At 36.8% G+C, this 22,250-nt stretch overlaps 2 protein-coding genes across 2 annotated transcripts; one reads left to right on the top strand and one right to left on the bottom strand.

The window, feature by feature from the left end:
- The first annotated feature begins 7,631 nt into the window (after positions 1–7,631).
- On the top strand, positions 7,632–17,158 carry ogfod1 (2-oxoglutarate and iron-dependent oxygenase domain containing 1). The gene is made up of 14 exons (XM_063012954.1): positions 7,632–7,717; positions 7,850–8,019; positions 9,601–9,746; positions 9,838–9,884; positions 9,970–10,070; positions 10,167–10,283; positions 11,837–11,928; positions 12,074–12,202; positions 12,295–12,408; positions 14,014–14,093; positions 15,130–15,389; positions 15,469–15,585; positions 16,466–16,524; positions 16,701–17,158. Exons 1-14 carry the CDS (start codon positions 7,686–7,688, stop codon positions 16,857–16,859), a joined length of 1,623 nt encoding a protein of 540 aa, XP_062869024.1. The 5' UTR covers positions 7,632–7,685; the 3' UTR covers positions 16,860–17,158.
- Positions 17,159–17,863: 705 nt separating this feature from the next.
- fbxl8 (F-box and leucine-rich repeat protein 8) lies at positions 17,864–22,227 on the bottom strand. The gene is made up of 2 exons (XM_063012955.1): positions 22,066–22,227; positions 17,864–19,402 (listed from the first exon to the last, which is right to left on the bottom strand). The coding sequence occupies exons 1-2, from the start codon at positions 22,200–22,202 to the stop codon at positions 18,436–18,438; spliced, it is 1,104 nt and encodes a 367-aa protein (XP_062869025.1). The 5' UTR covers positions 22,203–22,227; the 3' UTR covers positions 17,864–18,435.
- Positions 22,228–22,250: the final 23 nt, after the last annotated feature.

The raw sequence follows: 22,250 nt of genomic DNA, 5'->3' as shown, positions 1-22,250 counted from the left end.
TTCTTTGAAGGCCTCATTTTTTTTCCTGTAAACTCTATGTTGATGCCTTTTTCCAAAAAGCTCTACTTTTGTCTCATCTGACCAGAGAACATTCTTCCAAAACGTTTTTGGCTTTCTCAGGTAAGTTTTGGCAAACTCCAGCCTGGCTTTTTTATGTCTCTGGGTCAGAAGTGGGGTCTTCCTGGGTATCCTACCATAGAGTCCCTTTTCATTCAGACGCCGACGGATAGTACGGGTTGACACTGTTGTACCCTCAGACTGCAGGGCAGCTTGAACTTGTTTGGATGTTAGTCGAGGTTCTTTATCCACCATCCGCACAATCTTTCGTTGAAATCTCTCGTCAATTTTTCTTTTCCGTCCACATCTAGGGAGGTTAGCCACAGTGCCATGGGCTTTAAACTTCTTGATGACACTGCGCACGGTAGACACAGGAACATTCAGGTCTTTGGAGATGGACTTGTAGCCTTGAGATTGCCCATGCTTCCTCACAATTTTGCTTCTCAAGTCCTCAGACAGTTCTTTGGTCTTCTTTCTTTTCTCCATGCTCAATGTGGTACACACAAGGACACAGGACAGAGGTTGAGTCAACTTTAATCCATTTTAACTGGCTGCAAGTGTGATTTAGTTATTGCCACCACCTGTTATGTGCCACAGGTAAGTAACAGGTGCTGTTAATTACACAAATTAGAGAAGCATCACATGATTTTTCAAAGGGTGCCAATACTTTTGTCCACCCCCTTTTTTATGTTTGGTGTGGAATTATATCCAATTTGGCTTTTTGACAATTCTTTTTGTGGTTTTCCATTGAAGACAAATTAAATGAACATTTTAATATCAAAGCATTTGTAATTGCAATCATTTTCTGGAAGAAATTGAGTATTATCTGACAGAATTGCAGGGGTGCCAATACTTTTGGCCAGCACTGTAAGTAATCCAGATTTGCATTATAACCACATGCATAAATAACAATAATTTCAAGAAAACAAAAGTAAGAAGAGCAAGAAATTATTAAATATTGTAATATTTTATAGTTGCAAAATTTTTTGACAATTTACATCGTCACTCAAAGCTGTTTGATTTAATAAAATCTCAAACAGAAGCTGAATGACAACATGTTAACCTCTGCAAATTTGGATTTGTGTGTAACATTATTTTCTTACTGACATTAGTTGGTTAATTTACGATGTTGGCTGCATGATAGCTGCAAGATGGCTGCTATTTTGTTATTAGCATGTTCAGTCAAACTGTTTGCTACCACCTTTGTTTAAAATCTACATTCTGAACACTGAACTAATTCTACGCACTGTATTTATGTTCATTTTATTGTTCTACATTACTGTCACATTAACTGTTTTAGCTGTTTTTATTCAATAAAGCATAAAGACTTTTTGAATCAGCATAAAGACTACCACTGGGTCCAGGGACCATGTGCCAAGCACCTACTAGTGCTCCTCAGACCTACACTGTGGAAAAGCCACACTCAAAGGCTCACTGAGAAAGTGGACATACTGTATGTGGGGGAAAATAACACAACCCCCATTTTAAAAAAAGCTGTGATTTGTTAGGCATGCTGATTTCACAAGGAATATATTGTCAGAGTGCATTATTGTTTTATACTAATCAATAGAATAATTTAAAATCAAAGCCATATTACAATTGATTCTGTACTGATTTCCATTTCTGTATTTTTCCCACATTTGCATAGTCTATCATGTGTCTAAATGGTCCCTCCGGTGTTGTCTATTAAATATTCTATGATTATTTTCTGCAGTTTCTTAGTGTAGTCTACTCCAGGAGGTACAGTAAATAGGTGATCACTCTTACTGTCTCCCTTATTCCGTACTGCTATTTCATAGACAGAACCTCATTCCTGCATTTGCAATCTGTGACGTCTGTAACCTTTTCTACCTGTCTATTCAAATCTTCAACCACCACTGACCATTTTCCAATGCCTCTAGCTGCATATCGGACATATTATTACCTTTTATTATGAGCTCTCATATTTTTTATTGACCAACTTGTGTCATGTACATTTTATAATAACAAATTTTCTTTGGTAACGTCATCGTGCTTAAAAGATGTCGAATCACTTCACCATGCACAATATTAGGGCCATCTGCTGTCATAAAAGCACTTTGAGCCCAAATTGAATCCATGCTTGTATCCATTACTTCCATACATTATAAGTCATGTCTAAACATGCCCCCAAAGTAGAATGGATAGGTGACATCTACTTTTAACTGTTCTGTCTTTAGCATCTGCCATACTGCATCAGGAAATCTCACCAGTAGGTCATCTGATAATCATTTAATGTTAGCCTTAAATCTGCACGTTATCTTATCTCAAGAGATTAACAGTTGTGTCAGTACACTATGACATTAAATGTTGTTTCCCAACTGTTAGCGTTAATGGTTGTGTATACTGGAATATTTGTTTTCCAGGAGAATTATCTTGCAAATAGGTGAAGCTTAATTCCTTGATGTCTAATGCATGAATATGTGGCACTAGTATTCACTAGGAACGGTATTGTTGTTTACTGTTTATTGTTTATTAACAATAACTAAATCTTTGGGGTCCACATTTAACCCAAGTGGGAAGGATGTTATTACAAATTGCACATCAACACCCCCCCCATCCAGGCACCTTCAGTACCACCATTCATTACCGCCATTCGGTGTCATGGGTATTCTCAGGAACAGTCTGGTTAGGACAATATTGCCTTGTGTGTCCTATCTATTGTACTTGTTGGTAGGTATAGTTTTGTTGCATCATTCCAGGTGGAGGTGGTGGCTGCAGTGCTGGCAGAACCATTGGTTGACCTTGTTTTGGTGTCCCAGGCTGTTGTCCCAGCTGTTGGTGCATGCCCATTTGCCTTTACTGGGTTTCTTAGCCTTCGCCTTGCCCCCTGTATCTTCCCCTTCCTTGTCCGCCTACAAACACATTTATAGGATAAACTTATTGAGTAGGTGCAGGGGCTGGTTCTTGGGCTATAACTGCCATTGGTTGACTGTGTGACACGCCACCTGGTGCTTAGACTTGTTGAGCCTGTACTGGTTGTGTTACCATGGTTGCCTAAACTGTAGTCTCCACCTTCATTGTGTACTTTAAATTGTTTTTTGTGTGTTCTCCCAAAGGGGCTTTGCACAGCCATATGCCTTAAATGTGCTTCTGAATATGTTTTTCATTGCTCACTTTTACATGGTTTGAGCTATTATCACTTTTAGATCTCCAATATCTAGTCTTTGGTCTGTTTTTTGCTCTTTAGATGCTGTTATCCATTTCTAGCCTACTTGATTTAGGTTTGGTAGGTTTTTAATTAACCTTTTGGGGTCTGTAAATGTTCAAGGGACATAGGTTTGCTCAGTTTCTTATACCACCACTGGTGCCATTTTTGTTGGCTGAAAACTCAAAGTTAAGTGGATGATATGGAAAACTTAGTATCTTTCTGAGTGGCTTTACCAATAAATATAAGGATTTAGGGGAGTTTGAAACGCCAATTATTTTGTTAGCCACCTTAAGACTATTATTGAGATCATTCTTAATCTGCACATTTAGGTTCCCAAACCTAGCAATCATAGAAAAAGCTAAAACAGATTTAATAAATAAAACTTATTACATTTATTAATATTTTTTCTATCCACACTAAACAAGTTTCTTAAGTTTTTTTTACAAATTTTATCAGTATTTACCTTAAAGGACAGCCTATCATTAATAACTATCCCAAGGTATTTATAACTATCAACAAAATTAATTGTCATCTTATTAATATAGATGATGGCAACTCGAGCACTTTACAGAAGTCAATAAGCATGTCTTTTGTTTTTGTAATATTTCATTTCAAATTCATATCTGTACACCACTGCACAAATTCCTCAGCCACTGGGCCATGTTTAGTCTCATCTTGCAGTAGGCTAACAATCATTGTATCATCTGCAAATTTCAGGATATGTCCGTTTTGATATTGACTTTTACATTAACCTGCTGTGGTCTACATACGTATTTAAAAAATCTATCATCCAGGCTGCTAAGTTGATGATTGTTCAGAGTTTCTTAACTAAAATTTGGGGTTTAACTGTGTTGAAGGCAGATCCACAAACGTACGTCTTGAATGAGTGTTGGGACCTTCATAATGTTTGTAAAGAAGGCTCAGTAGAGTAATAGTAGCATCATCTACCCCCGCTGGAGCTGTGTGCAATGTGCATTGGATTTAAATGCTTCTCCACTAAACTCAAGTTAATGTTTAACTCGAGTTTAATGAGTTTCTCAAATGCATTCAATACTAATGATGTTAAGGCTAAAGTCGTTCAGCTTCTTGGGCGATTTGCCCTGCATTTAGCAACAGTTTTTGTTTTAACTACAGGGGTACCTGTAGCTTAAATCACATGCTCTACACTAAGCTGACTTAACTCATTTAGATATGAGTATGCATAGGATATTTTTAAGGGCCAATTGTCACATTATATTGTAATATATTTTATAATACAATAAATACAATAATAATATAATACTGGGATTTATCTATTCAAAAGTTTGTAGTGGCAAAATCCTCTTTGTCTTTCCTTATGTGAATTGTAGTTATGTGAATCCTCTTTAACCATCCACAACCAAACAGTCTAATGACCCTAAACATTTTTGCTTCCCCCCACCTGTAGATATTAATCGCCCATAGATGTCTTGGACCAATTTAAGAACTTTTGGCCTCAGATCACCACCTTGCATGCTTTGTCCAGTAGGTGAACCTGAGGGGTTGACTACTTACCTTGCTTTTTCAGAATGGCTTTTCATAACACAGCAAGGTTTTCCAGAGCCACTCCAGACAAAGCATGTGACTAAGAGCTACTTGGGAACAATATGGAAAATGCAAATAAAATGTAGTGTTCCTTACATTTACTTTGACTTTTATTTGATTGCAGACAGTTTGAACCCAAGATATTTCATGTTTTGTCTGCTCAACTTAATTTCATTTGTTAGTTTACCTCCATCCCTGCATTTCAGGCCTGCAACACATTCCAAAAAAATTGGGACAGGGGCAATTTAGGGCTAGTAATGAAGCAAAAAACTAAATAATGATGTAATTTCAGACAGGTGATTGTTATCATGGTTTGGTACAAAAGCAGCATCTAGGAAAGGCTGAGTCTTTGATGAGCAAAGATGGCCAGAGAATCTCCAGTTTGTCAACAAATGTGTGAGAAAATTATTGAAATGTTTAAAAACTATGTACCTCAAAGAAAGATTGAAAGGGATTTGTATATTTCTCCCTCTACAGTGCATAATATCATTAAATTAGAAATCGGTAGGAATTTCAGTGCGTAAAGGCCAAGGGCGCAAGCTTAAGCTGAACTCCCGTGATCTTTGATCCCTCAGACGGCACTGCATCAAGAACCGCCACTCAACAATAGCTGATATAACTACATGGGCAAGGGCTTACTTTGGCAAACCTTTGTCAAGCACTACAATATGGAGTTACATGCACAAATGCCACTTAAAACTTTACTGTACAAAAAAGAAGCCTTATGTTAACCATGTCCAGAAGCAGCATCAACTTCTTTGGGCTCGGAGGCATCTAGGATGGACCATCACACAGTGGAAACGTGTATTGTGGTCAGATGAATCAGCATTCCAGGTCTTTTTTGGAAAGAATGGATGTTGTGTGCTCTAAGCAACAAGTCCAAAAGCCAGGGTCTGTCATAGAATGGAGCTGTGTCAGTGCCCTTGGCAAAGGTCATTAACACTTCTGTGATGGTAGCATTAATGCAGAAAAGTACATTGAGATTTTAGAGCAATATATGCCGCCTTCAAAACATCATCTTTTCCAAGGACGTCTATAAATTTTTCAACAAGACAATGCAAAACCACATGCTGCACACATTACAAAGGTATGGCTGCGGAAAAAGAGGGTATGGGTACTGGACTGGCCGGCCTGCAGTCCTGACCTGTCCCCAATAAAGAATGTGTGGAGAATTTTACAACGAAAAATGCGACAATGACGACCCCGTACTGGTGCACATCTTAAGACGTGTTTGCAGGATGAATGGGACAAAATAAATTCTGAAAAGGTATGGCAACATTACAAAATGGTAAATGCTTAACTGTCCCAACTTTTTTGGAATGTGTTGCAGGCCTAAAATGCAGGAATGGATGTTTATTAATAAATGAAATGAAGTTGACCAGACAAAACATGAAATATCTCGGGTTCATACTGTCTGCAATGAAATAAAAGTCAAAGTAAATTTAAGAAACTTTTTATTATTTGCATTTTTCATACTGTCCCAACGTTTTCTGATTTGGGGTTGTAATTTTAGTCTATTGCTCTGCATTAAAATCCCTATGGATATCATTAAAGTACACTCTCAGTAGAACTCAAAAGAAAATAGAAATTACCTTTTTATTATTCTTTTTTTAAATTTTTTATTATAATACAGTATTTCTCCTGTAACTCTTCACTTCTCTACCATTCTACCTCATTCACATTTCACACATTCTTTCCCTCTCTATGAACCTTCACAAATGTTCCCCGGTTCCCTAAGCCTATGTACCACTTAATGACTTTAACCTATAAGCACACTTGGCTCCTAATTTTAGTTTTATTCCCTAAAGGGCTACTTAAGTCAGCCAGGCAGAGCTATGGTTATCTGACAAGATGTATTTCAGCAGAAAGAGCCACAGCTACCCAGGAAAAGCTACAGCAGACTGTTTGTATTTTAGAGCAGAAAGAACTATAGTTACCTATTGAAGACAGGCATAGACCATATGTTTGGGCAGGGTTCTCTATGCTTTTTCAGGTGCAGTACTTGGCCAGGCAGACTACTTCTGACAGCTGTTACTTTTCTCTCCAGAGGTTGTCACCCGTACCCTCCTAGGTGGTGATGGTGCAATGGAATGCTCCACTATGGATTCCCCATGGTCCCTAAAAACCTAGAGCCAAACAAATGTCCCAGGGAGTGACTGAGAAACATACAACTCTGTGTTCATCAGCTTTATGTCATTCATTTCCTCTGAGTTTTTAGTCCCCAGTTAAATGTTTTCCTTCGCTATACCACTATTTGTCAGGATCCAATTAAATATGTTTTGCTGCCAGTTATTCTTGACTATTCTTGCCAGTTATTGTCCCACATTCCTCAGTAGCTCCATTATTTCTTACACCTGCGTTTATTCTTTATCAAAAGTTCTTATAAACAAATAGGGTCATGTCTGTACGTCAGTATACAGAAATATATTGGCATAGGGTCATCTTTGTATGTCAGTATACAGGAATACATTGGCAGAATACACCACTGCTTTATACTAACCACTAAAATTCTTTAAAATTAAAGCAAGTCATATTACAGTTGATCTCTAACGGATTTTCTGATTAAAAACAAAATAATAATTAAGTCGAGTAAGTAGAGCTTGTTGTTGAAAGTTAGAGAGATATTGGGAGCTTATTGGGGAGGTAATTGCATGTCAATTAAAAAGCTTGCTCATTTCATCAAAGCTAAAAATAAAAAACAGTTTAGACTTAGAAGGCATATTTTAATCAAAATATCCCAAACTTAATGATGACATCGTTAAAGTTCAAAACCTCATAACCATCGTATACCTGACAGTTGCAAATAGCCGTTTTTTTACTTTTCTAGATAATGTCTAAAATAGTCTATTGATTTCATCTGCAACAGTTTTTTTTAAATAGAAATATAAAGAGGTGGATGAAAAAGCCAAAGCAGCCCTACAGCTTTAGGTAACTACATAATATAAGAATAACTCTCTCCTTTGTGTAGTTGTTTTTATCTTTCTGATACATTTACTCGCCTCAACGAACTTTAGCCTTTGTTTTGATGGCGTCATATTTGTGCGCCCTTCCCACTTCTAGCTTTAAAGCAAGCATGTCCACTAAACGTCTGTCTAATAGCGCTAAACCTGGGAAAAGCGCTAAAAAGGAGAAACGATGTGAAACCGCCATTATCAATTCTGACTTAGACAATGATGCCATCCGGAATGGAATAAAAGATGCATGGAAAAACAGGACGAGTTTCTTTCAGGGTTCGTATCCCACGTGTGGATCATTTACACAAGTATTCAGTCACTTCAGTTTTTTGTTTAATAAACTTCCATTGCATTTATCCACTTTAAATTTACACGTTTTCTGAACTTCCACTTCAAATGTTACATATAGATATTGCCACAAGTAAAAGAAAGGATTTATTTTGCAGATTGCCTTTGGTTTCACAATAAAAGATGTTACAGTTGTTTGGAAATACGCATAAAGTAGTTACTGTTAAGTTAAATAAGCTTGGTTAAGTAATAATAGACAACAACAGAAAACTACAGTCATAAGACCTTAAATATTCCTCTTGGTACAACTGGTCTGATTACACTGCAAGTTAAGTGAATGAAACCACGTCCCTGTACAGGTACACCACACACGATTTTAAAGTGCTATTGACAACGAAGGTAAAAACGAAACCAGCAGTTATATGAAAATTGTTGCCTCATGTTGGCTATAGATTTTAGGTATAAAATAAACTTGGGCCAGTCTAAAATCAACTTTTTCTTACAAAGAGGGACCAGTTCTGTATGATGGATTTGTTATTTGTCTGGCCCGACTTGAATTATGCCACCAGTATGCTTCTGAAATTGCCCCTTTGAATCAATTTTCATGTGCACCATTGCTGAGTGTGCCATGTTGGCTATAGATTTTAGGTATAAAATAAACTTGGGCCAGTCTAAAATCAACTTTTTCTTACAGAGAGGGACCAGTTCTGTATAATGGATTTGTTATTTGTCTGGCCCGACTTGAATTATGCCACCAGTATGCTTCTGAAATTGCCCCTTTGAATCAATTTTCATGTGCACCATTGCTGAGTGTGCCATGTTGGCAGTTAGATTTTAGGTATAGAATGAACTTGGGCCAGTCTAAAATCAACTTTTTCTTACAAAGAGGGACCAGTTCTGTATGATGGATTTGTTATTTGTCTGGCCCGACATGAATTATGCCACCAGTATGCTTCTGAATAAAAATAGGTTTTCCTTACAGTGGAAATGCAGCCTGAAAGAATGAATTGAAAAAATATTTCACAAAGTAAATATTTTAATTATATTTGAATCACATTTTTACATTGGCAATATCACGATGAGAATCAGCCAAAAAAATTATGTTCACGTCTTTATTTAGTTGATTTATGTCGGTAAAATATAAAGTGTGCAGCAAATATCCATGGCGAACGCTCCCTTTATGAATAAGCAACCAACTTCAGCCGCTAAATAAGAAGCTGCGAATAAGTAACCAAACAAATCGGAAGCCGCGAATAAGTAACTAACTTCAGCCTCGTTTGTAAAGTGGTGTGAAAAAAAAGCCATGTACTGTTTCAGTGCAACCTTAACTCAACATAATGCTTTTGCATAAGTAACATTTTTTTTAAACCAAAGTTTTTGATCCATAAATGGAAGATTATTCCTGCAGTCATGTTCTAATGTGACTAATCTTAAAGTGTTAGTGTATTAGTGTATGTTAATGTATTAGCATAGTGGTGGCGCAACTTGGGGGTGCCTTTTTATACTTGTTTATGGATATGCATATAATAATAAAAATTAACATAAGGTTTTCCTTTCTTCTTTATACAGGCAGTGTACACTTGGCGTGTGAGCCGTTCCCTCACTGTAAGATTGATCATTTTCTTCAGAACGAAAGATTTGCAGAGAGCTTGCGGGATGAGCTACTACAGCTTAATTTTCACAGAAAATCTAATGACCTATACAAATTCCAGCAGGTATTTATCTAATATAGTTGGATTTTCTTTACTGGGACTCTGCGTAAAGTCTTTTTTAATGACCACAAGAATTATAATTTGTCTTTTACAGTCTGATGATCTGAAGAACAGGAAAGATCACCACATTTCTGAGATAAGGTATCTTACAATACAATACAGTTTGTAGTGGGTTCTCTGCACTAAATAAGTTTTGGTATAACAGTTGTGTGTTTGTGTGTGTTAGATCCCTTATTTTTGAACAGTTTCGCTCATGGCTGGGTGAGCTCTTAGAAGTGGATTTAGAGCCAACTGTGGATATATCATGTGCTAAATATGAGCACACAGGTAATCTGTTTAACAGCCCCCTGGAATCTAAAAGTTTTTGGTTAAAAAAAATGTTTATTCACAATAAACATGACTTCTCCTTTACTCTTTTCACAGATGTGTTGCTGTGTCATGATGATGAGCTTGAAGGGCGAAGGGTTGCATTTATCTTTTATTTGTTGCCTTCATGGGACATGAGTGATGGAGGGACACTAGATTTGTTCAGTACAGATGGTAATGTGGTTTATTTTAAATAAATAAGTAAATAAATTAGATATACATATATATGCATATGGTTTTTCATCATAAATACTAAACCTGTTTATACCATTGTGATCAAGGTGAATATCCAGTCAGCATTTAATTAGGTAAAGCTATCTGGTATGTACCATAATTGATTATTTTAAAAGCTACACACTACCACACAGATTAACTTTGTGGGTACACAATAACTTACTGTAGCCCATCTGTTACTCTGTGCAGCCCATTGATTAATCTAGAGACCCCTTGTGGACCCCCACTGACCAGATAATGATTGGGTGGTCGATCATTTTCAGCATTGCAATAACGTGGTATTAACATGGTAGTGTGTGTGGTGTTGTGTGTGCATGTATCAGGTACAGCAGTGTTGTTAAGTTTTTGAATACTTTCTGGTTAGCACTTGCAGTAGGTGTACAGTTACAGCCTTTTTCTTTTTTTCATGCACAGTGTGCTTTAATCTTCTTCTGGTGTTTCATCAATGGACACTTTCTGAGCACAGAATGCTGTTGGCTTTATTTATTATACTGTATATATTTTGGTTGGGGCATGATTCTCCACCCATCAGTGACATTGGGGTGTATAAAAATTCCAACGTTACTGCTGTACCTGCTATTTATGCACAAACACACTACCATATTAGTGGAATTTTTAAAGTGCTAAAAATGGTCTACCACTCAAATAACATCTGGTCACTGAGGGTCCTATGGGGGTGACTTTTAATGGATAAATGCGGTATGGGATGGGGGTGACAAAGCAACAGATGGGCTACAGTCAGTAATTGTGTAACCCTCAAAGTTCATCTGTATGATTGGTGTAGCTTATAATAAACATTATTATTTAATAAATAAACAATAAATGTATTTATCAGATAGGTTTTTCTAATGAAGTCCTTGGTAAGTCTTGTACAATCAGGGAGGAAAAAAGAAAACTAATATTTAACCTTTTGTCATTTCTACTTAAAGGATATTAAAAAATAGTCTCTATCTTTTTCCAAATAGGAAAGTAAAGTGTATAACAATATGAAGTGGAGTAGTTGGCACAGTGGTAGCCAACTGGTCTGTCCTCATGTCAATGAACAAACCCAGATTTATCAGTTAGGATGTTGTGTAATAAATCATGATTCATCACTTCTGAGATTGAGACTGGGATCCATTACTTCTGGGAATTGAGTTTACACAGCTCCAGGACCCGATATTGGCCTGCTTTATACCAATCCAGTATCCGATATTCCTGCGTTTGTATAGCTTTCAGGTTGGAATTTAGTAGGCAGTGTTTCATCTGAGAACAATCAGGTCTTGACAGCCATACTCTGAACTTTTGCGGTTAACAATTTTACAGTCGAGCTGTACTAAGTTGCTACTAGGACCACTACTGACTTATAATGTCAGGTTGGTATTAGATGAAAAAATTTGTCAAACTCAAGTCTCTCGGACCATATCTTAACATAAAAATTATGCAGGCTCTTTTATGGGGTATAATGTTTAGTGGATGTGTAACATTAATGTTGCATGTGTTTTGCTGTTTAGAACATTATCAGCCTGTAAGTGTAATAAAGTCTCTGGTGCCCTGTTGGAACACACTGATGTTTTTTGAAGTATCTCCTGTCTCATTCCATCAGGTAGAAACAAATACACAGATTTTACTGAACTTCAGACACCTTCTGGTGTGTGTGTGTGTGTGTGTGTGTGTGTGTGTGTGTGTGTGTTTGCGCGTGTTTGCTCAACTAATATGATTAACAATAAAAGAATGTCCCTTATCCCTAGGTTTCAGAAGTTCTTGCTGAAGACAAGTGTCGTTTGTCCCTGAGTGGCTGGTTCCATGGGCCCTCCCTGCCGAGACCTCCTCGATACATAGAGCCTTTAATCCCACGTCACACACATATCCCTAGAAATGTAAGTTGGGTTTAGGGTTAGGTTCTGTTCAGAGAACACATGGTGTATGACATTAAAGTAATGTATTATTGTGTGATTATGTCCATATTTAGGAAGATATATTATTTGAGTGGGTGAATGAGACATACATGGACCCCCTGTATCAAGCACAAGTGCAGCAGGAGTTTGAGAACAGTTCAGAAATACGCTTACCTAACTTTCTGGTGGTAAGTCAGTTTTACCCCTTTGTTTGCCTATGTATATTGTTTGCATTTGCATATTTGTACTATACTTGCCCTTCAGTTTCTTTCATGACTCTTGAAACAGATTAACATCTTTTCCACGACCACAGGATGTGTCTTTTGACATAGTTGTTTAACAAATGAGAAGCTACTCACTGCATCAGTTAGGGTTAAATAACCTGTTGCCAGCTAAAACATAATCACCCATGCAGTAATTATCCAATGGGAGGCTCTTACCTATTTGCTTAATTAAATCCAGGTGGTGTCTTTTTTTTGGCCAGGCAGTGTATTTTGTAAATATAAACAGATTTTGAATTTGATGCCTGGAATAGAGGCATGTTTACTATTGTGTTACATCACCTTTACTCTAAAATCCAATATGGGGGACACTAAAGCAACCTCATAACATGACAGATGTAAGCTTTTGCACATTTTGCTGATAAGTCTGAATGGTATGCTTTGTCTTGCCATGGAGAATTTGACATCAGTTTTCTTAAAAACAAGCTGAAACATGGACTCATTTAGCCACCATCTTTCAGGCCATCTGGAATCTGTCTTTCGGACTCAGAAAACTCTGCAGTGTTTGTGCCTAGAATTGCTGTAAAGCTTTTTAAATATTAAAATTTCAGGTTGCATTTTTTTAACTATGTTAAGTGCCAACAGTTTTCCAAAGTACTTCCTAGCTCATGTTGCTATATTTACCACAGTTGCATTACAGTTACTCATCTAGTGATGTTTTAAAGGTCACCCATTCATAATTTCCCTACAGGGCCTGAGATTTCTTCAGAACCCCTTATTTTTTTACAGTATTATGTATGGTAAATGATGCAAAGACTGCTGAGCCTTTGGTGGATCTTTCTTTTATACTTAATTATGATAACCTTACCTGTTACTAATGTGCCTGCTTATTGTGCAGCATTTAAAAACAGTGAGATATTCTACATTCTATAAACTTTACATTCACATCACATTCTAAGTTTAATAATATTTACAAAATATAATTAAAATTGGTCAGTATATAAACATTTGAAATCTTTGTACTTTTGTAAGTTTTTATTGTAATTTAACAAAATCTCCCAACTTCTCTGTAAATAAGGTTTCCATTGAACAGTGCTTTTACAGTACATAATACATTTATAGTCTTTTATAGTACTACTTTTAAAAATTTTTATTATATAAAGTTTTCTTATAGTCTCAGTGATTTATTCAATAGTAGCCAAATGTGTAAAAATATTTGCTCATAATGTCAAATGTGTCAAATATTCTTTCTGAAGTCATCTGATGGGTTCCAAACAGCTAGTCTATCAAACTTCAGAGTGGTGAGACGTATTTCAAGTTGTGAAAATGGTGGTGAGGTTAAGGCAGGTTAAAAAAGCTTATCCTGTACACATAAGTATACAGCTCTGCATTTACTAGACTTAATTGTAAAACCTCACCAATTGTATACAATGGTCTTAGATTGTCCCTTTTAGGGCAATTTTTTTTACCAGGCTGATTTGGGTGTAGCATGCTAATATCACTAGAGACAATTGTATTTTATATGGTTTTACATTATATTGCCATTTAATTAGTTTTTCTGTTCTTAATTAGGAGGATAAATTTAAACAAGTAAGCAAGGCTTTACAATTGACTGAACTTCAGTGGGAGAGAAAAGGACCACCCAATAAGAGGTACAGTCAACCAAAGCTTAACTTACCAAATGTCAAAGGTATTGTCTCTGTTGTAATCAATCATCTGCCCCTTCCGGGAGGGGTTTCCATGTGGTTTGGAGATTCCCTGTGGGAATTTGTGCCCATTAAGTCAAAAGAGCATTTGTGAAGTCAGTCTGATGCTAGACAGAATGGTCTGGCTTGCAATCAACGTTCCAATCAGCCAAAAGGTGCTCAATAAAATTGAGATCATTTTGAAGTATTTACACTCATCTGACAGTCCCAGTTGCCTTTTCCCTGTTATAACCATGTTATTTAAAACAACAGCTGTCCAGAAGAAACAGGAATTAGTAATAGCATAGCATCTCAATAGCATCTAATAATAGTAATAGAATTTCAAAACTTATAAAGCACTTGGTGGCCAGAAGAATTATTGCACACTTACATGCTGTCAAAATGGCTCCAAACTCGCGAGGTGAATCATCCTACAGTGCATCCTGGTGCCATATCTTACAATACATTGTATTGTGTATATTTATAGTATATACAAACCCTATTTCCAAAGATTTTGACTACACAGCCTTATACACAGAAGGTTTGATGCACTTTATTGTTGCTTATCTGCAATTTTAGCCATAGTAGCACAATTAATTATCTTTAATAGTGGTTTGTTTATAAAGTACGCAGCATCATTTTCAGATTTGTGTGGATATGCTAAAGTATAGGTGTGTTAAGGCAAAGACTTCTTTGTAAACCTAGATAAGCATAGATAAACATATGTTCACAAATAAGTGTCAATGGTGATGGTTAGGAAAAACGCACATTTTAATAAGTTCAAGATCATTACAAAGTAGTAACTTCAATCCTTACAATTTGTGTCAGAGCACTCCAGTACCTGGATGGAAATGTTGGTGTTAATGTATTTTTATTAATTAAAGCAATTCTAGTCGGACCCAGGCATCTGTTGGCTTACGTATCATTTAGGGCATTATTTTGCACAGTATTTGAGGTCCTTTTCTACTTCTAGAGTGAGAATTTTGTGTCTGTGTGTGTGAAGGAGCTATACAAGTGCAAAGCTGGAGAGCCTGCCTTCATGTCTAAAGGAATGCTGGGAACTGCTGTCCTCCGAGCCATTTTTCCTCCTGCTTTCTAACCTGACAGGTCTGTCCCTTCATTATCTTGCTGCAAAAGATGAGGACAGTGAGACTGAAAGCCATTGTGAAGAAAGTGATGCAGAGAAGGGAGAAGGGAAGAGAAATGACACAGATGGTCAAAGCACTAGTACAGTTTCCTCCTTAACTACGGAAAACAACAAAGGTAAAAGATTTTTTCCTAAAATCAGGGTTAATTGAAGCCTGTTGTCTGTCTGTTGGCATGCTAGTTTTTTGTGTTTCAGGCCCTCCTATGTGTGTTGGTGAGCTCCAGTGCTGGACTCATGGTGATTACACACTGCTGCATGACTCAGTAAAAAGGGAGTTTGCACTAGACTTGCTTCTTCATCTGAACTGCAGAGGTATTATTCACAGCTGTTTTAATTACTGCATTATGTGCTGTTTGTTAATACCTTTCAGTCTCTGTCACATTGTTACATAATGTATGGATTCAACAGGACTGGCACCAATCAAGCTTGGGTGTCTAATTGAACCTAGTTATCTTTCAGATTAAGATTAACTAAGAAGGCAATTATTTTTTGACACTGGGCCAGTTCATGCTTTTCCTCTTAATAAATGAAAATCATTAATAAAACCGTAATAAAACTGAAAGTCGTTAATAAAATTGTCTTTGTGGTATTAGTTTTTGTTTAAGATCTGAAATATACTGTAACAAAATGTAACCCTAGAAAAATGCAGTTAAAAGAAAAAGCACAACCATTATGTGTATATTTAGTAATGTAACAGGATTTTATTGCATGCCTCTTACAAAAAACACATACTAGTGACAAGACAGTGACAAGTGATTGTGACAGCTAAAACAATTCATTAGTATCACTAATCAGAAACTATTGCAAATTGGACAAGTTTCTTGTACATATAAAAGCCTTGCTTTGTTTGTGTTGTAGCCTTTGAATGTTAACTGGGTTGATTAACAAAGACAAAAAGACTAAAATCTGTATGAATTACTTATCTTTATTTTCTGTTTACACTTTTCTTTTTACCCTTGGAAAGCATAGAAAGGTCAAAACAGGAAAACAACTAAAAAAAACCACAATTTGCAGTATTCATTGTGAAAGCATCAAGGAAAACTCCATCTAGTCTTATTAGTGAGCTTTGACTCTTTGCTGATGCCATTCATCCATGGTTGACACATGTTGGAAAACATCCTTCTAAAGAGTCATAAAATATGGGGGTATTGTAAAATTGAAATTATTATACTTTTCTTTTTTTTTGTCACAGGGTGGAATGTGGAGGTTGGAGGCTTTACATCCTATATTGCACATGATGAAGATGATGAGGTCTGTAATGGCATTAAAAATTGTCATACTGCATAATTTTATCTAAAATGGAATTTCCTAAAGTGCTTTTCCACCCATCAAGCCAAAATGATAAAAGTAAATGTGGCTAAACCTTTCTTAAACATAGAACTAAGAATCAACTTATTGTAAACTTTTCTAATTGTATGTGTTTGCAGCTCCTGACTGTATACCCTGAGGAGAATTCTTTGGCTCTTGTCTACAGAGACATGGAAACACTCAAGTTCATTAAACATATCAATCACAGTAGTGTTTCGAAAGACCCTGATCAGAAAGACACAGCATTTTATGACTTCTCTTTTACCTACTATGAATAATACGTACCTAATATAAATTTGAAAACAAATATTAAAAAGGACACTCATGTATGACTTTTACATGACTTAAGACCAATTGCATGCCTGGTTAAAAAGTGTTAAATGTATTATCACCTGAACAGGTTACAGAACACAGTTTCCATTGTTGATTAAGGGGGTAATCAGCATAGCCAAAATCCTCAATCATAATTATATGTAATTCTATATCATATCAGTATACATCATAATATTGTGCTTTTTCTGCTTAAGGTCAGATTTATAAAAAAATGAAAAGAAAAAATAAACATATTCACAACACAGCTTATGTCTTTTAATTGCAACTCTGTAAGCCCTTACACATTGTTATTTTTATTAAAGGCACTTTAAAGGTAACCTAATGTTCTACACCAGGGGTGTCAAACTCACAGCCCGCGGGCCAGATCCGGCCCGCCACGTCATTTTATGTGGCCCGCGAGAGCTTAAACGACTGTATGATTGTTGATGGTTCGAGTTGTTACAGAGATGTAGATATAATTTAATGGGAGTCCTGCGCCTTTAACCGGCAACTGCTGACATCGTAGTCATGGCAACTAACTTTGACCTCGCTGAGTAGCCATGTGACTTTTACTGCAAAAGAACGCGGGGTAGCGTAGTCAGTAACGTAAACAATAATAAATAAATACATATAATTATCTTGCAATATAATACCAAAGCATCGTCTGTAAGTAGTGGCGTTTATATTCTCAGTTGTTAGTAAATGTTTAGTGAGTATATCACAGCGTTTTAGTTACAAATTTACCGTAATTAAATACAATTGTTACTGTTACTATAGCAATTAGTATCTTTACATAAAATGCTAACTCGTTAGCGCTATTTTACGTTTGGTTAAATCTCATATTGTACCAGATGTAACACTTGACTACAGCTGTGTGCTTGTACTGTATTAAGTTCTTTATTGTTTTTATTGTTTGTATTTTTACTTCATTTTGATGCACACAGTGTATCACACAGCTGGGAAGCAAATAAACCGACTGTATTCTGAAGAGAGCTGTCTGTCTGTCTGTGAAAGGGGGATAAACTATTAGTGAGGGCAGAATATATAATATTAAAAATATCTTAAAAATATACTGTAAAATCCTAAACAAACTGCATCTTTTAAAATGCATGCTGATTTTGTGACCTGCAAAGTGACACATCCCGCCAGTAGATAATGTTACACATATTTACACATGATCCTAAAATGTACAAGAAGATAAGTAAGAAAATTAAGCATAAGGAGGAAATTTAATGAAAGTGAAAACAAGTTTGTGCTTCAGGAAGAGAAAACGGTGCGTCTCTTGTGTTATGAGGCCGTGTCTGTGGTAAAGTAGGACAATATAAATACAGAATTTAGCCTCCAAGAAAAACAACAGACTTCAATCACAGCAGAATACGTTACAGTCGGCCCTTTGAGGGCCACCATAATGCTGATGTGGCCCTCGGTGAAAATGAGTTTGACACCCCTGTTCTACACTATCAAATCACTGTACATTACACATTACATAAATAACAAGTAGATTCAGAAAACAACAAAAGCATGTTTGTATGCACTTGCAGGTTATTTAAGCAAGGTGCAAGTCCAGGGGTGTGGCTCCTTAAATGTTTTGAGTGTATATCTGTGCAAATCAGGGCAGTGTGTGCAGAATGCTGCTATTACCTCCTGGGAGACCACACAGTAACAGTGCACCTCACAGAGCTTCGTGCACTGTGTTGCCAAGTGTATCAGTGCTTTGTTAAGTTCAAGTGAAGGACAGGTTTGCAGACCCAGCACCTCCAGTGTGGCTGCATAATTCAGTGTGACCTGATGCAGCTCATGTAACAGGCATGTCCAAGTATGAAGGTGAAGTTGTCGCACAGGAATACTTGGGTAAAGCACTCTTCGAATGTGTCGATCTGGTAGTGTGTGGTCCAACTCAAGGTCTACCCTAAGACAAGGGTGCCTACGACTAACCTCTTGCCAAATCTGGTCGTTAAGAGGGGGAACATATTTTACAGAACGCTCACAGTGCAGCTCGAGCTGCTTCAGACTTGGTCGCTCAGAGACTAGGAGGTCTTTTAGGACATCTTGAGACAGGCTAGCCTGAAATAGCCCAATTGAGCTTAGGGCAGGGCAAAGTTTTAGCATTTCCCTCACGGTCTGAGCAACTACTCTGCACACAAGTGAACTATTGTTGATGAAAATGCTTTGCAGAGTGGGGCAAAGTAATGCTATGCTTTTGACAAAGCTGTCATTGAGGGTAAAGGGCACACCTCTTAGGTCAAGCATGGTGAGTTTTGATCCATCTGTCAGTACATCCATCAGCCCCTGCAGCAGGTCCTGCCCTGAATAAAACAAAGGTGCGGTCCCAACACAGCTAACACACAATGCATTCAGTTGGCCACTACCTGAAGCTAATGCCTGCTGAATCACCCAGAGTCCACTTCTCCGATTGATGGGTTCAGTCATACTGACACTCAGCTTTAAGTGCTTGACCAATGGCAGACGATTAGAGAATAGATGAGGCATGCAAGTTCCAGACTCACACCTGAATGGAGGAAAAATTAAGTGGGTAAAGTCATTGTTTACTTAGTTTAATAATAAAAATATTAAGTACATGATGTATTCTTAATTCCAACCCATAGAAATAACACTGACATCCCTTTAAATTCAAAAATATGTAGTAACTCCTCTATATAAACTATATGATCTAATGCATGTTAAAAAAAAAGCTTATTCGATATCCTATTTTATAGGCATTTATATGTAGTTGTTCCCAAGTTCCCACTCTGACGTTTAGGCTATACCAGTTTTATGCTTCTGGAAAGGATTTTCACAATATTTTGGACAGTGTCTGTAAGGACACTGTGTTAATTCAGACAGGAAAGTAATTCCATTTCCAGCTTCCCTTCCCCACGGCAATGCCAAGTTGTATTTGTGAACTACCAGGCTGGATGCTAAGGTATGGGGACACCTGGTTATAAGCTTGTTGGACATTCCTTTCCAAAAGCATAGATTAATATGTAGAAAATAAGTTAGAAAAGAAGGCCTGGGTCGCAATCAACCTTTTAATTTATTCCAAAAGTGTTCTTTGACAGTGAGGTAAATGCAGGCAACTGGAGTTCCTCCCCACCTAACAAATCAAACCAGGCCTTAATGGGACTTGCTTTGTGCACAGGGTCAAAGTCATGCTGGAACAGGAAAGAGCCTTTTCATAACTGTTCTGAGCAGTGGTGCACCACTCCAGTGCCCCAATCCTATCCAATGACCACATATTTGTAGAATTACTTAAATTTATAGCACTTAGCAGATGCTTTTTGCATTTCTCCTTTTTTCATACAGCTCTAGTCGTTTCCACTTTCCCGATTGTGAACCCTCCACTGCTCGCACCACTGACCATCAAGAGCTAGAACCATCAAGCACCATCTTCAAAAGGTTTTTTTGAGAAAAGTAAAACAGTAATTGGAAAAACAAAATACACCATCTTGCATTATTAGTATTCATCAAGGCCTAAATAACAGTGGTGTGGTCCTTGCCAACTTAACAAAAATATGACCTCAGGTAACAACAACACTTGCAACTCTTCCATTGATAATGTTTTTCAATGTCTTTCTTGTTGTGGAATTGTGTACATTAACCGTAACTGAGGCATGTGAGTCCTGCAGTTCTTTAAATGTTCATCTGGGTTCTTGTATGACCTTCTGGATGAGTGACTGGATTATGCTTTTTTCAGGAGATTTTTGTTGTCCGCCACCTCTGGGAAGGTTCTCCACTGTTTCAAGTTTTCTCCATTTGTTGAAAATGGCTCTCACTGTGGTTTACTGGAATCTCAGAGCCTAAGCAATTCCTTTATGACTCTTTCCAGACAGGTAGGTTTAAGTACATTGTTTCACATCTGTATTTAAATATATTTAGAGAGTGTTATGTCTTGTTTTTGAGACATTCTAGCCTGCTGCACCAGCCAGACAGGTTTTATGTAAGTTAGATTCAACTGGTCTAGTCAGATGAATTTGGTAACTGTAAGTAAGTCTTACATGGGGTTGGAAAATGCTGAATAGCATAGTCTTCTTTTTTACATGAGTTATCTTTGCCTAATATTAATTGTAATTGGATAATCCAAAACATATAAATGTGACAAATAAGTAAAAACAGAAGACATTAGGAAAGAGCAAATACTTTTTCAAACTATGGTCACGGGATGTAGCTCATGGGTTTCCTTTATATCTATGAGCATTAAATGACCTTGGACTGCATTTCCTGGGACACCCACTCCTACAAAGATTCCCAGCTTTTTAAATGTTTCCCATTTGTAAGCAATCCTTATCACTGCAGAACTGTGAATTAAATTTTTTGGGGGAAATGGCCTTTTAACCCATCCTGTATTCATTAGCAGCAACTAAAGGTCATGGCTTGGCCAATGTCTTTTCTTCTTGGCATGCTGTAGACACACACCTGAGTCCTCCAGACTACCAAACTGCCAATCTGGTTTATGAATGTTGGTTTACTTTTAGGCTCTTATGGCTGTGATTGAAAGAGGGGGTACCCTTCTTTTTCATTGACTAAGTAAACCCCTTGATTTATTGAACAACTTTTTTCAACAAGTTTACACCAAAAGCTGTAGAATTTTATTTTTGCTAGAGTATTCTTAGCTGTTGAAAGCTAGGTTAACTATAACACAATAATGCCAACTTTAAAAGCCCTATAGGTTTCCATAAATTTAAAACAAGCTGTTATATCAATTTAATTTAGACTTGTTTTAAAATTTAAAACAGACAAACTGTCATTTGGACTCGAACTTAAAATTGTCTTGTACTCATTTAAAACAAAAAAGTTATGTTTCAGGCAGGTGGACAAGAAGTTGAAGTGGCACCAACCCAAAAGACACCTAAAAAGCAAAACTCTGTTACACATTGACTTGAGTAGTCACAATATTATGTTGCTACCAGCCTGGATGCTATGACTGAAAAACTATTCAAAAAACGCTGAAAATATTATAATGCAAATCAAAACATATATTGGCATTCCATATGTGTACATAGGCCAGCTAATATAGTTTTTGTCTTTACTTTTTATGGTTCTAAATTGCATATATATATATATATATATATATATATATATATATATATATATATATATATATATATATATATATATATATGCAATTTAGAAAGTGCAAAAAAGTTTGTTGAATCAGCCTTATTATGTACTTACCTGATCTCAGTGTGTGTCCATACAGCTGGACATGTCATAGCGTTAGCCCATGCTTTACATACTGTGAGGGCAATGTACCTGTCCTTCAGAGACAGGAATGAGAAAATATGTGCAAGGATCTCCTCTGGCAGGTCCATTACACTGATCAGTAATGAGCTTACATGCATGTACAAATCTTTCATAAC

The sequence above is a fragment of the Trichomycterus rosablanca genome, chromosome 17 (genome assembly GCF_030014385.1).
Source record: "Trichomycterus rosablanca isolate fTriRos1 chromosome 17, fTriRos1.hap1, whole genome shotgun sequence".
NCBI lineage: Eukaryota > Metazoa > Chordata > Actinopteri > Siluriformes > Trichomycteridae > Trichomycterus > Trichomycterus rosablanca.
Note: the sequence above shows the minus strand (reverse complement) of the source record. Positions and strands in the feature narration are given on the sequence as shown.